Source organism: Cucumis melo, chromosome 12 (genome assembly GCF_025177605.1).
Source record: "Cucumis melo cultivar AY chromosome 12, USDA_Cmelo_AY_1.0, whole genome shotgun sequence".
NCBI lineage: Eukaryota > Viridiplantae > Streptophyta > Magnoliopsida > Cucurbitales > Cucurbitaceae > Cucumis > Cucumis melo.
In genome coordinates this window covers 9,966,862-9,981,289 of record NC_066868.1, presented here as the reverse complement: position 1 = coordinate 9,981,289, position 14,428 = coordinate 9,966,862, and the positions used below count along the sequence as shown (strand labels likewise).

Below are 14,428 nucleotides of genomic sequence, written 5' to 3'. Positions count from 1 at the left end.
TTGAGGAAACGAAACACGTGATGTTCTTGAAGTTGGAGTATTAAAAGAAAATTTATATCTTCAAAGGAGCTTCAATTTTCGGAAGCAGCCGACTTCAGAAGTTGGGGAGTCTTCTAGCTATTGGGAAAATTCTCTAGGCCTTCTAGAGTAAAAAATTTCTAGCCTCTACAAATGAGGAGAACTCCTCTCTGGTGGGCTTTACGAATTTGGGCCTAGTTGATCCATGGACCAAACCCATGGGCTCAACCACATGGGTTTGGGTCATATTTAACAATTGACTAAATTAAGCTTATTTTTAGCCTCAATTGAATTTTAGTTCAAGTAAATAATATCTAATTGAACAAAAATAATTAATTTGATAAAATTGTATTTAATATTAATTTGGGATATATTTAATCGCAAATGCTATTATTTTAGTAAATGATGTGACATTTTGTGATTGGTTCTAAAATTTCTTACTCAATACTTCCTACAAAATGGTAAAATGAACGTATAGACCATTTAATCCTATTTCACAAAACTTAGGAATAGACTATTTAAAAAAGAAAAAGAAAATCATATACCTAAAATGTAGGAATGTTTAGGGCAAGAACTAGTTATTATAGTTGAATCATAATAGTAGTTTGTGTTTTGAGTCTAGATTATTTTAGTTTGAACTATAATAGTATGTATTTGGTGTGTAAACTATTTTAGTTTTGATAAAGAAATAGTAAATACTTAGCAAACAATAAAAAAAGGTAAAAGGTAAAATAGTAAAATATGTAACAAATGGATGGTTTTAAAATAGTGTTTATTCTAACTAATTGAAAACTTTTAAATAGTATTTATTGTAGCAAGAGAGGATTATTTTAGTCTTTGATAGTCGTTATTCTAAAGGGTTGAACAAATATGGAACGTTGGATAGAAAATTTGATAGATATTTGTTTGACCCAAGATAAAAAATGTTTTTGAATCGTGGGATCTAAAGCGTACAACAGTATTTGCCATGGTATCGACTGACCCTAATTTTCAATTATTTCGGGAGAAACACTTATTCATAAATATTAACTTTTATCTTTTTAAATTTGTACGTGATAATCATGCCCCAACCCGCCCTTCTTTCTCCTTCGTTTTCCTCTTTCCCCTCGTAGCCGTCTGCAGTCGAGTTTCAACCGAAGGAGGCGTCGCCGCCGTTCGTCTCTCCATTGCCGACCGTCGAAGGAGCCGCCACCGCCGCTCGCGTCGTCCGGTCAGTCGCGCCGCTGCCAGGTCTCGCTAGGTAGCGTCAGATCTACTGCTCGCCGCCGTGCTGTCCTCCAGCCCGTTCGCCTTATCCGTCGCGCGCCGCTTCCGTGAACTGCGCGGCATCGCCGGGTTTTGGTCAGATTCTGGTAAGTGCTATGTTTGTGGGTTTAGAATTCTTTTTGGGTAGTTCTTGATAACTCGTCAAGAATTGGAAGCTAATTTAGGGATCCGAATCAAACCTTATCATTGTTATTTAAGTACTTAGAAAGTTGGGACAGAAGTAGGATAAAAACCGATCTTGTTCATTTTCATATTTACAAAAATGTAGCTGTTTGACACTTTAGAATTTAGTCTTTTAGGTCAATGCAGTGGTTACACTTTTGTGTTTTGTTGAATAACCAAGCCACGACTCTTTGGATTCTATTTATTTAATTTTCACTTTGTATTTGAAATTTAGATTGTCCACTATTCTGTTGGCTGTTGCTATAACTCTTCTTTTTCTTATACAGAACAATTGATTTAGGCACCCCCTTTGAAGGAGAAATTAACGTTACTGAAGTAAGAAAAACCTCAACTACACTGAAATTATGTCTTCATCCAAAGATGCGGATCCAACCCTAGGCTACCTCACTCGAAAGGATGCAGAGGTGAAGTTGCCGCGACCCACTAGAGTGAAGAACAAGACTCCGGCTCCAATCCAGATAACTGCAGAGCAGATACTTCGTGAGGCTCGAGAACGACAGGAGGCAGAAATTAGACCACCCAAACAAAAAATTACAGATCCGACTGAACTTGCTGATTATCGCCTACGCAAGCGGAAGGAGTTTGAAGACCTTATACGTCGTGTCAGGTGGAATATAAGTGTTTGGATCAAGTATGCTCAGTGGGAAGAGTCTCAAAAGGACTTCAATCGGGCTCGTTCTGTTTGGGAGCGTGCCCTTGAGGTCGATTACCGAAACCACACCCTTTGGCTGAAGTATGCGGAGGTTGAGATGAAAAATAAGTTTATCAACCATGCTCGAAATGTTTGGGATCGGGCAGTTACCCTCTTGCCAAGAGTTGATCAACTATGGTATAAATATATACATATGGAAGAAATGTTAGGTAATGTTGCTGGTGCAAGGCAGATTTTTGAGAGATGGATGGGCTGGATGCCAGACCAGCAAGGTTGGCTCTCTTACATCAAGTTTGAGTTGAGATACAACGAGGTTGAACGTGCCCGAGGCATATTTGAGCGCTTCGTTCAATGCCACCCCAAAGTTGGTGCATGGATACGCTTTGCCAAATTTGAGATGAAAAATGGGGAAATAGCTAGAGCAAGAAAGGTGTATGAAACAGCTGTTGAGAAGTTAGCCGATGATGAAGAGGCAGAGCAACTTTTTGTTGCTTTTGCTGAATTTGAGGAGAGGTGTAAGGAAACAGAACGGGCACGGTGTATATATAAGTTTGCCTTAGATCATATCCCTAAAGGTAGAGCTGAGGATATCTACAGGAAGTTTGTGGCATTTGAGAAGCAATATGGCGATAAGGAAGGAATAGAAGATGCCATAGTGGGGAAGAGAAGGTTTCAGTATGAAGAGGAAGTGAGGAAGAATCCTCTAAATTATGATTCTTGGTTTGATTATATTCGATTGGAGGAGACAGCAGGGAACAAGGGGAGGATCAGAGAAGTATACGAAAGGGCAATTGCCAATGTTCCTCCAGCTGAAGAGAAACGGTACTGGCAGCGCTATATTTATTTGTGGTAAGTACATCAAGAAAGGAATCCTTCGTCTATCTCCTCCAATTTGGTTTTGAGGATACAACTTTTTTGTTCATTGTTTGTTTCTCTCCAATTTAGGATCAATTATGCACTATATGAAGAATTGGATGCTGCTGATGCTGAGCGTACTCGTGAAGTGTACAAGTATGTTGATTTTGTTCTTTTTTTGGTCAGTTTATGCAATTATAAGATGATGTTGAGAAACACTCAGTTGAGATCAAAGGAAAAAGGATCTATAAGATGATGTTGATATCTGTAATTGTGTTTTTCTGGCACTGTAGGATATCTGAAACTTCAATAATTGCTTTAACTTTTTGATAATAATAAACTGCTATAACTTGTAATGATTTTATATTTCACTTCATCTAAGCCTTTTCATTTGTTTTTAACGTCCACGACAAGTAATATCTGAATATTGAATGTCAATTTAGTATCTCTTTTATTTTTCTTTTGCTTGTAATAGCAGTTAGAAGCCACCCATGTTTACTGTATTTCTTGATAACCTGTATCAAGGTGACAATTCTTGAAAGGATAGAAGTTTCCTTTTTTTGTCGCCCGAAATTCACATTTCTTTCCTAGAAGATATGCTACATCTTATCATTTTTGTCAAGGAAGGTCTTCCTTGGTTCATTCTATGCTGTTTGGTTAATGTTTGGGGAAGGGCGAGTTATGTTTCCTCTTATATTATCGTCTCTCTCTAGGAACCCGTTTTGTTTCTCTTACTTAGTTTTATGCCACATACCCAGTAATATCTCACTTGCGCAATGTTAATCATTGCAATGTTGTAAGCATTTAAACGTACATTGTATTGCTATACAAAAAGTTCAATATGCAATATAATCGTTTAGCAAAACAGTAGATAGCTGTTTCGATAATAAAAATACATATTATAGATATACAGAGTTTTTTCATTCAATATTAATTTGGCAGGGAGTGCCTAAATTTGATTCCTCATGCGAAGTTTTCATTCGCAAAGATATGGCTATTAGCTGCGCAATTTGAAATACGACAGTTGAACCTCAAAGGTGCCCGACAAATACTTGGCAATGCCATTGGGAGGGCTCCTAAAGATAAGGTAATGTTTATATTTTTCTCCTCTTCTTTTTCTGAATTTTCATCTCATTTGTTGGAGTGCTCATTTTATTGATTTATTTAATTACAGATATTCAAGAAGTATATAGAGATAGAGCTGCAACTGGGAAATATAGATCGATGCCGTAAACTTTATGAGAAGTATTTGGTCTGGTCACCTGAAAATTGTTATGCTTGGAGCAAATATGCAGAGTTGGAGAGATCTCTGTGTGAAACTGATCGAGCCAGGTCTATATTTGAGCTTGCAATTGCACAGCCTGCACTGGATATGCCAGAGTTATTATGGAAGGTACTTCAGTAATTATTCCTTTCGTTGAATGTTTTATTTAGTGTGTATGTTCACTATCTCTTCTGAAATGTCAACTTTAATAGAATTTTTGACCAATCATATAAATATGTTGTCACGTTCTTTCACTCGTCTAAATTATCGGACTTCTTGGATCTATTTTGCCCCTTTATTCTGCAGTTTGGACTCTATGAAGCACAAAAACAATATGGATACGACAGGACACGACAATACGTCAATTTCTCAAAAACTAGGATATTGATATGTTGAAAATGCGTTTGTTTTTCTTTAAAAAAATCTAAAATGTAGGTAAATTTATAATAAAGATACTAATGTAACCCACTACATTCATGAAAAAGCATAAAATGTCAAGTTAATGACAATGCCGCAAAATACAAGACAAAAAGCAACATCAGAGATTTTGAAGTACATTAGTCAATTGAATGCAATAGAAAAGGACTCGGATTGATTGGATAAGAAGAAGATTAGAGGGGGAACTGTGAAGATAAATGAAGAACTTCATTGAGTTGTTGAACATCTTCATTGATAAGGGTTCTTTGTCTCACATGAAGTACTTGTGCTTCATAATTTAACTCCTTTCCTTTCTTGCACAGTTCATTTAGCTCAGGTTTGTTGGCTTGGAGCTATTAATAGTTCTCTCTTCACATAGGTTCTGTGTAAATAGAATCAGTTTGTACATATTGGTCATGTGATAACTTGGGGCGATTGAAAATTTGCAATTCTTTTCTGTTTGCGTTTTGAGGGATCCTACTTTTCTTTACATGCTACTGCCAACTAGACTTAAAAAAGGATTTTAACCAATTCAACTTTCAAGAAGGGCGCATGAATTACCCATGGTTCTCTTGTAAGTATAGTGTGGGTTATTTCCCCACACTAGACTATTGGGTTATTTTCCCCATTGTATAAACTGTCTTCGTTTAAAAGTCGTTTTGTGGCTGATTTTCTAGTGTGGACAAGGAGCTCTTGTTCATTTTCTTTCGGGTTTCGTTGTGCTCTTTCTAATAGAGAAACGGCAGATGTGGTTGCTTTCCTTTATCTTCTTGAGAGTCACCCTTTTGTCTTGGGAGGAGAGATATTAGAGTTCTGAGCCCCAATCTCTTTTTTTTTTTAAACGGAGACAAGCTTCTTTATTGATAGAATAGAATCTCAAAGTACAAAAGAATTATACAATGAGAATAATACACAGCCTAGAGAGAGAGAGAAATAGATAGATAAGATCAGGGGACGCACTTGGACAAATCAACTAGATTGACACCCCATAGTGCCATCATCATATCCCGAAGAAAAAGCAAAGACCATATAAAGAACAGATACAGCAGTACAAACCAGCCAAACTAGACAAAATTTAAACGGAAAAAGAGAATCAAAATAGAAAAGACTGGTCTTCAGAAAAGTCGTAGCCTCGATTAAGGTGAATGCAAATGAAGGCAGTCCAGTTGAGACTTTGAATTCAGCGTTCAAGGACCACCAGGCTGCTGCATTCCTTTTTGGAAGAGTTCTTGTGTAAGTCTTTTGTCTAGTGTTTGGTTGATCCTTATCCTCTTGGTGAGTCGGTCTTTTCAATGCTGCAGAGGATTAAGGTTTCTAGAAAGGTGAGATACTTCACTTGGCTGGTTCTTCAAGACCGTATTAGTATGTTAGACAACTTAGTTTGGATGGTTGGGCCTTTTTGTTGTATTCTTTTTTCTTTTTTTATTTTTGTTATCCATGAGTGTCGGGCCAGCTTATGCGCACCTCGACTAATCTCATGGGACAACCCTATTAGACCCCTTATTAAGCAAGTGTACAGTAGAAGGAAGAAATGGATTTTTTTAAAAAAATAGAACACGTGGGATATAAGTAGGTCGGTGGGGGGGAAGTCAATATAAATAGTGTTTTTCTTTTGGGCGGGAAAGACATGTAATTCATGTGTGAGGACATGTTTTTCTGAAATCTTCTTGAGAGAGAGAGGATCATAAATTGATTGTACAGAGAATTGAGATTTCCTCAATTCTTACCTTTCAACAGATTTGATTCAATAAAGAAGTATATTCATCTTTTGAATTAGAGTTTCAACATTTGGTATCAGAGCAAAGATCTGTAGGACAGAAGAAATATGGTTCAGACTCGAATTGAGAAACAGTCGGAATTTATCGACCAAGAAATTGCCGGAATGAAGAAGGAATTGAGTAAAGTGCTGGTGATAGAAATAAGTTTGAACGAAATTGCGAAGAGCATCGACTTGATGCGACTTCAATCGGAAAAGCAACAACAGTTGCTATTTACGATAATGGAGACGAGTTCGAGAGAGCGGTTGGCGATGAGTGGACAAGTGACTGAATCCGTCGCGAAAGAGACTGAGAAAGCTAAGGGAAAGGAAAACGAAGCGGCTTCAAGTAAAATGGCAGAATCAGACCGAAATTTCGGATTTGACCGAAACAAGCGAAAAATGGATTCCGACGATGGTTTCCACGATCGAAACAAGTTCAAAAAGATCGAGATGCCGATGTTCACTGGGGAGGATCCGGATTCTTGGTTATTTTGAGCCGAAAGGTATTTTCAAATTCATAAACTATCCGAGTCTGAAAAAATGCTAGTGTCTACAGTCAGTTTCGATGGTCCGGCGTTAAACTGGTATAGATCTCAGGAGGAGAGAGATAAATTTACCAGTTGGTCTAATATGAAAGAGAGATTATTAGTACGATTTCGTTCTAACAAGGATGGAACAATCTGCGGGCAATTTTTGAGAATTAAACAAGAAAGTATAGTAGAAGAATATATAAATCTGTTTGATAAAATGGTAGCACCATTATTTGATTTGCCTGAGAGAGTAATTGAAGATACTTTTATGAATGGCCTCTTACCATGGGTAAGGGCTGAGGAAGTTTTTTTAAGACCGAAAGGGTTAGCGGAGATGATGGAAGTAGCATAGATGGTAGAAAACAGAGAGATTGTAAGAATTGTAGCCAAATTGAGTGGGTACTCAGGAGGGAAGTTGACTGGACAGATTAATGGAAATGGTAAAGTTGTTTCCGGTAATGTAGCAGGGGAGAATAAAGGAAATACTTCATTTCTGATTCGCACTATTACTCTGAGGAGTTCCGGCCCAAATGAAAATCGAAGAGAAGGATCATATAAAAGGTTGTCCGATGCTGAGTTTCAGGCCAGAAAGGAGAAAGGTCTTTGTTTCCGGTGCAATGAGAAATATTCTGCAGACCACAAATGTAAAATGAAAGAGCAACGTGAATTGAGGATGTTTGTGGTGACAGAAGATAAAGAAGAATATGAAATTGTGGAAGAAGATAAAGAGGAAAAAAAGGAGTTGAGCCGTATAGAAATCAATGAGGATATCACTACTGTTGTTGAATTATCAATCAACTCAGTAGTAGGATTAAATGATCTCGGGACTATGAAAGTGGGGTAAATTGTTGGGAGAAGATGTGATCATATTGATCGATTGTGTGCGACGCATAACTTTGTGTCGGAAAAGTTAGTGAAGAAGCTTTTCTTACCCATCAAAGAAACCTCACATTATGGGGTGATTTTAGGATCTGGGGCTGCAGTACAAGGCAAGGGAATCTGTGAAAAATTGGAGGTGCAGTTGAATAATTGGAAGATAATAGAGGATTTCCTGCCCCTAGATCTTGGTGGTGTTGATGTAATTCTGGGTATGCAATGGCTCTATTCTCTAGGAGTAACTACGGTAGATTGGAAGAATTTGTTATTGACTTTCTCTGTTGATGGAAAATTAGTGAATATTAAATGAGATCCTAGTTTAACGAAAGCAAGGATCAGCCATAAAAACATGATTAAAAACTGGGGTGATAAGGATGCGGGGTTCTTGATTGAATGTCGATCAATAGAAGTGAAAGCTGTGGAGAGTAATGCTTGCTGTTTGCAGAGTGCAGAAGTCTTGAGCAGTGGCCTGATCAGTTCTGTCATTAATCAGTTCCAGAATGTTTTTGAGTGGCCGGAAAAATTACCACCACGAAGAGAAATAGAACATCATATACATATGAAGGAAGGAACCAATCCCATCAATGTACGACCGTATCGTTATGGTTTCCATAAAAAAGAAGAGATGGAGAAGTTGGTGAAAGAAATGTTGAATTCTGGGGTAATAAGACCTAGCACCAGTTCTTATTCCAGTCCTGTTTTATTGGTCTAGAAGAAGGATGGTAGTTGGCGCTTTTGTGTTGATTATAGAGTAGTCAATAATGCCACGATTCCGGACAAGTTTCCTATTCTGGTAGTAGAAGAATTATTTGATGAACTTTGTGGTGCAAATTTGTTTTCGAAGATTGATTTGAAGTCCGGATATCATCAAATCAGAATGGCCGATGAGGATATAGAGAAAACGGCTTTCAGAACGCACGAAGGTCATTATAAATTTTTGGTAATGCCATTTGGGTTGACCAATGCGCCGGCTACTTTTCAAGCTTTGATGAATACAATTTTCAAGCCATTTCTAAGAAAATTTGTATTAGTATTCTTTGATGATATACTAATATATAGTAAAAATGAGGCTGATCATATGCTGCACATGGGAAAAGTGTTGTGAGTTATATGCCAATCAGAAGAAATGTCATTTTGCGCAGAAAAAAATAGAGTATTTGGGCCATGTGATCTCCGGAGAAGGTGTGGCAGTGGATCTGGAAAAGATTAAAGCTATATCGGATTGGCCGCAGCCCACAAATATAAAAGAAATCAGAGGATTTTTGGGTTTAACGGGATACTACCGTCGTTTTGTGCGCAATTATGGAGCGATTGCTGCTCCTTTAACTCAGCTATTAAAGAAAGGAGGGTTTAGATGGACTGATGAGGCAACCATAGCTTTTGACAAGTTGAAATCTGCGATGTTATCCTTGTCGGTATTAGCTCTTCCAGATTTCAACCAACCGTTTGAAACTGAAACTGATGCGTTCGGTTTTGGTATTGGCGCGGTTTTAATTCAAGATAAGAGACTGATAGCATATTATAGCCATACGTTGGCATTGAGAGACAAGGCCCGACCAGTGTATGAAAGGGAGCTTATGGCTGTTGTATTGGCGGTACAAAGATGGCGACCTTACTTGTTGATAGGCAAATTTAAAGTGAAAACTGATCAGAAGGCGCTGAAGTTTTTGTTAGATCAGAGGATAATACAACCTCAATATCAAAAATGGATAGCCAAACTTTTGGGTTATTCGTTTGAAGTTGTTTACAAACCGGGAGCTGAAAATAAAGCGGCTGAAGCACTCTCCAGAAAACCAGCTGAAGTACACTTGTTTGGGTTATATGTGCCAATAACTATCGATCTGGAAGTGATTAAAAAAGAGGTATTCCAAGACCCAAAGTATGTGAAGATTGTAGAGGAAATTAAGCAACTTGAGGAACCAGCCGAGAGCAAATATTCCTTGCAGAATGGGATGCTGATGTTCAAAAATCGATTGGTAATTCTAAAGAATTCTTCTTTAATACCAGTTATTTTAGACACTTTCCATAATTCTGTGATTGGGGGACACTCTGGTTTTTTAAGAACCTATAAAAGAGTAGCCGGTGAACTGTATTGGGATGGGATGAAGGCTGATATTAAAAAACACTGTGAAGAGTGTTTAACATGCCAAAGAAGTAAATCATTGGCTTTATCTCCATCTGGGTTGTTAGTTCCGTTGGAAATTCCTCAATCCATATGGAGCGATATTTCAATGGATTTTGTGGAAGGTCTTCCGAAATCTAGTGGATTTGAAGTGATTCTGGTTGTGGTAGACAGATTGAGTAAATATGGACATTTTCGACCACTAATCCTTTTACTGCTAAGCTGGTGGCAGAGTTATTTGTGAAAGAAGTAGTGAGGTTGCATGGTTTTCCCTTGTCCATAGTGTCGGATAGAGACAAGATTTTTCTTAGTCATTTCTGGACTGAGTTGTTTCGATTATCAGGCACTAAACTGATTAGAAGTACAGCCTATCATCCTCAATCGGACGGCCAAACTGAGGTTGTCAACAAAGGAGTGGGTGAAGTGGCTGCCAAGGGCAGAATATTGGTATAATACCACTTTCCAATGGGCTATCGGCATGACTCCTTTTCAGTTTGTTTATGGTCGACAACCTCCTACTATTTTGTCTTATGGAAGCACACTTTCTAAGAACTCAACTGTCGAAGAGATGTTGCAGGAAAGGGATACTGTTCTGATTTCTTTGCGTGAACATTTGCGCTTAGCACAAGAGCAAATGAAAGTGTATGCGGATCGTAAAAGGAGAAATGTAAAATATTGTGTGGGTGATTATGTGTTTCTGCGTATTCGTCCTTATCGACAAGCTACTTTGCGTAGGAGACGAAATGAAAAGCTTTCACCTCGATTTTTTGGTCCGTATAAAATTGTAGAGAAGGTTGGACCTGTTGCTTATCGCCTTGAGTTACCGGAAAGTTCAAAAATTCATCTTGTTTTTCATGTATCACAGTTGAGAAAGTTAGTCGGACAGCATGAGGGTTCACAGCCAACTATTCAGTTTGTTGATGAGAACTATGTGTGGAAATCTATTCCGGAAGAGGCCGTTGAGTATCGAAAGACTGTGGCTGGACAATGGGAAGTTTTGGTATGTTGGGAAGGTTTACCTAAGCAGGAAGCTACTTGGGAATCTTATGATGAAATGCAGTTAAAGTACCCAACTTTTCACCTTGAGACAAGGTGAATTTGAAAGGGGGGAGTAATGTTAGACCCCTTATTAAGCAAGTGACAGTAGAAGGAAGAAATAGATTTTTTTAAAAAAATAGAAGACGTGGGATATAAGTAGGTCGGTGAGAGGGAAGTCAGTATAAATAGTGTTTTTCTTTTGGGCGGGAAAGACATGTAATTCATGTGTGAGGACATGTTTTTCTGAAATCTTCTTAAGAGAGAGAGGATCAGAAATTGATTGTACAGAGAATTGAGATTTCCTCAATTCTTACCTTTCAACAGATTTGATTCGATAAAGAAGTATATTCATCTTTTGAATTAGAGTTTCAACAAACCCGCTTGACCCTACAACATTTGGGTGTCAAGAAAACTCGTACGAAATTAATAATTAGGTAGGTGAGGACCATGAATTGAACCCATGACCTTTTAGTTAGATATTGAGACTATGTTCCTTTTTACCACTTGGCCAACCCATGATGGTTTGTTGTATTCTTTGTTGAAAGGCGGAGGAAGAGTTGGACCATATTCTTTGGCATTGTGAGTTTGCGATCTATGTCTGAGACTCTTTTTTCAAGAAATTTGGCAAGATATGTTCTCGTTGTAGAGATGTCAGGGATATGATCGAGGAGTCCTCCTCAATCTGCTGTTCGAGGAGAATCTTGTTTTCCTCGGCTTGCTAGCATTTGTGCTGTTATTTGGGTTTTTTAGGGTGAGAGGAATAGCACGATGTTTAGTGGGGTTGAGAGAGATTATAGTGAATCCTAGTCGCTTGTTCGCTTTTGTGTTTCCCATCAGGCTTCGATCTCGAAGTTTTTTTTTTTGTAATTATTCTATGGACATGATTTTGTATAATTGGAGTCCTTTCTTGTCAAGGGATTGTTCTTTTTTGTGGGCTTCGGTATTTTTATATCCGTGTATTCTTTTATTTTGTTCTCAATGAAAGTTGTTCTTATAAAAAATGAATTATCTCATGGTATTTGGACTAGATATTAAAAAGTGTAATTACAAAAAATGCATGAGTATATGACTGTGAAACAGTGTCCTGAATGTGTGAAGACTTAAGTTAGATTTAAAATGTTATGACGACGTGATGACACTTTATTTCTTAACCTAGAGGCTTTTATCACGATAAACTTTAAGAATCTGGTGTATATACTTTTGGGTTTGAAACTTTGAGTTTTCTTGAAAGTTGTAAGCTGATGTCATACAGTGTTTTAAAAAGCCCTCTCGGGCACACGCCTAGGCTCAAGGCACAGGTCTAGTGCCTCGCCTTCAAGGCGAGGCACACAAAATAAGGTGCGTGCCTTTTGTGAAGCCCCAAGGCTCAAAGCTCTGCACTTCGGGCTTTTTCATTTTTTTTAAAAAATAGTAATAATTAAGGATTTTCCTTAATTATTAACGAGAAGAATTAAGTTTACAAAGCCTAAATGCAAAAATTCTTATGTTTGAGGTATACAAAGCCTAAATGCAAAAATTCTTATATTTGAGGTCTTTCTTTTTCATATTTTCACTTCAACTATGCTCTCTTTTTAATGTAATATCTTTATATGTAGTGCGCCTAAAAGGAGAACCCACACCTTCTTTGCACCTTGTGCCTAGGCTCCAGAGAGCCATTGCGCCTTTTGGCATTTAAAAACACTGAGTCATAGACATCTGTGAATGTGGATGTCATATTGGTCTTATTCCCATGTTTTCCAACAAAACAATTGTTTAATGATGTGAATGTTACAGGTTTAAGTGATTATTATTCTTATTTTATTGCTTGATGTAGGCCTATATTGATTTTGAGATATCAGAACATGAATTTGAAAGAACGAGAGAGCTATACGAGAGACTTCTAGACAGAACAAAACACTTGAAAGTGTGGATCAGTTATGCCAAATTTGAGGCTTCAGCAATGGAGGATGACAGCCAGCTTTCTGAATTACCAGAGGAGAACATGCAGGAATATCTTCATGCACGGAAGCAACAATGTATTCAACACGCTAGAAGTAAGGAAGCTGTACATTATCCCTACATTATTGTATTTTGTCAAGATCTTTCGTATTGTTATGTCATCCCTCAAGTAGAATAGAAGTCTGACATAGTTTCATGCTTCAGGGGTCTTCGAAAAAGCTATTACTTATTATAGAAATTCAGCTCCAGAGTTGAAAGAGGAGAGGGCTATGCTCCTTGAGGAATGGTTGAATATGGAGACGAGTTTTGGTGAGCTTGGTGATGTCAGCTTAGTGCAGTCTAAGCTTCCAAAGAAGCTTAAGAAGAGGCGTCAAATTGTTAGTGAGGATGGTCCGGCTGGGTATGTGACTAACTTGATGTTTATTCCGGGGGTCAATTGTTATCTTGTTGACAAATTGTCAAGTTGTACTGTTTAAATTTGGGGGTAAAATGTTTCAGTTGACAACTGTTTTTCCATTTCTGTTATCTTCTCCCAATGCACTTACCCAATGTAAAAAGGAAAAAAAAATTGACATATCTATACAAACTACAAATGGCTTTTTGTTGCAGATGCACTGTAGGGAAGCATTATTGTAGCGTATATACTATCCATAGTTTCTTTTGAAGTATTTCATTTACTGATGTTAAAATTTTCTTTGACAGGTTTGAGGAATACATAGATTACTTGTTTCCTGAAGAAACACAAACTACAAATCTCAAGATCCTTGAAGCTGCATACCGTTGGAAGAAGCAGAAAGTCGATGATAATTAATTTGGCCTTTCTTTCACTTCCCGTCCCTCAGGGTGGTCCTTGCTTGTGTATTTCAAAAGAAGGTTTTCGGCTTTGCTGCAGAAACTGGCAGTTGCACCTGATAGTCTTGGTGCGATGGAGTTGCCTGATGTGACTGGTAATTTTAAATCGTATCCACTGGACTTAAAAATTAAAAATCTAGTCATTGGTGTACATACAAATTGTTAGTTTTTCTTATAGCAATTTGTCAGGGGTAGCTTTAGATTACTTGATATCCCTGTAGGAGGTAGGGAGATGGAAGGGCCTGTATGCTATGTTAGATTCATCTTGTGTTTTTAAATATAATGGATATAGAGGATTCATTTACATTTTTTATGGCTCAAGTTTGAAAAGCAAATTCAGATTTTCTAACTCTGAAAGGCCTAATTTCAGAATAGATATGTCGGCTATTTCAAAATTTTGAGATTTAAAATCTGAAAAATGAAGAACACGGAATTCACATCTATGAATGAGGTTTGAGATTTCTCCCTTTCTTATATTTTCCCATGTGCATCTGAATCGCCAATAGCTAATCAACATGGCAGACTAAATTAAGGTAATTTCACTGTATTTGGATTTCTCTAATTTGCATTTGTTTCCTTATAATTTGTGCTTTATTATTTTTTTTCTTTCAATTTATAATGTCCTTCACTCTCTGTATAGTATTCAATCGTTTTTATA

The 14,428-nt window shown here is 37.5% G+C and overlaps 1 protein-coding gene across 1 annotated transcript; it reads left to right on the top strand.

Moving 5' to 3' along the window:
• The first annotated feature begins 1,054 nt into the window (after positions 1 to 1,054).
• On the top strand, positions 1,055 to 14,076 carry LOC103500640 (uncharacterized). The gene is made up of 8 exons (XM_008464016.3): positions 1,055 to 1,370; positions 1,734 to 2,968; positions 3,065 to 3,130; positions 3,917 to 4,061; positions 4,149 to 4,367; positions 12,794 to 13,013; positions 13,123 to 13,318; positions 13,621 to 14,076. Exons 2-8 carry the CDS (start codon positions 1,812 to 1,814, stop codon positions 13,727 to 13,729), a joined length of 2,112 nt encoding a protein of 703 aa, XP_008462238.2. The 5' UTR covers positions 1,055 to 1,370; positions 1,734 to 1,811; the 3' UTR covers positions 13,730 to 14,076.
• Positions 14,077 to 14,428: the final 352 nt, after the last annotated feature.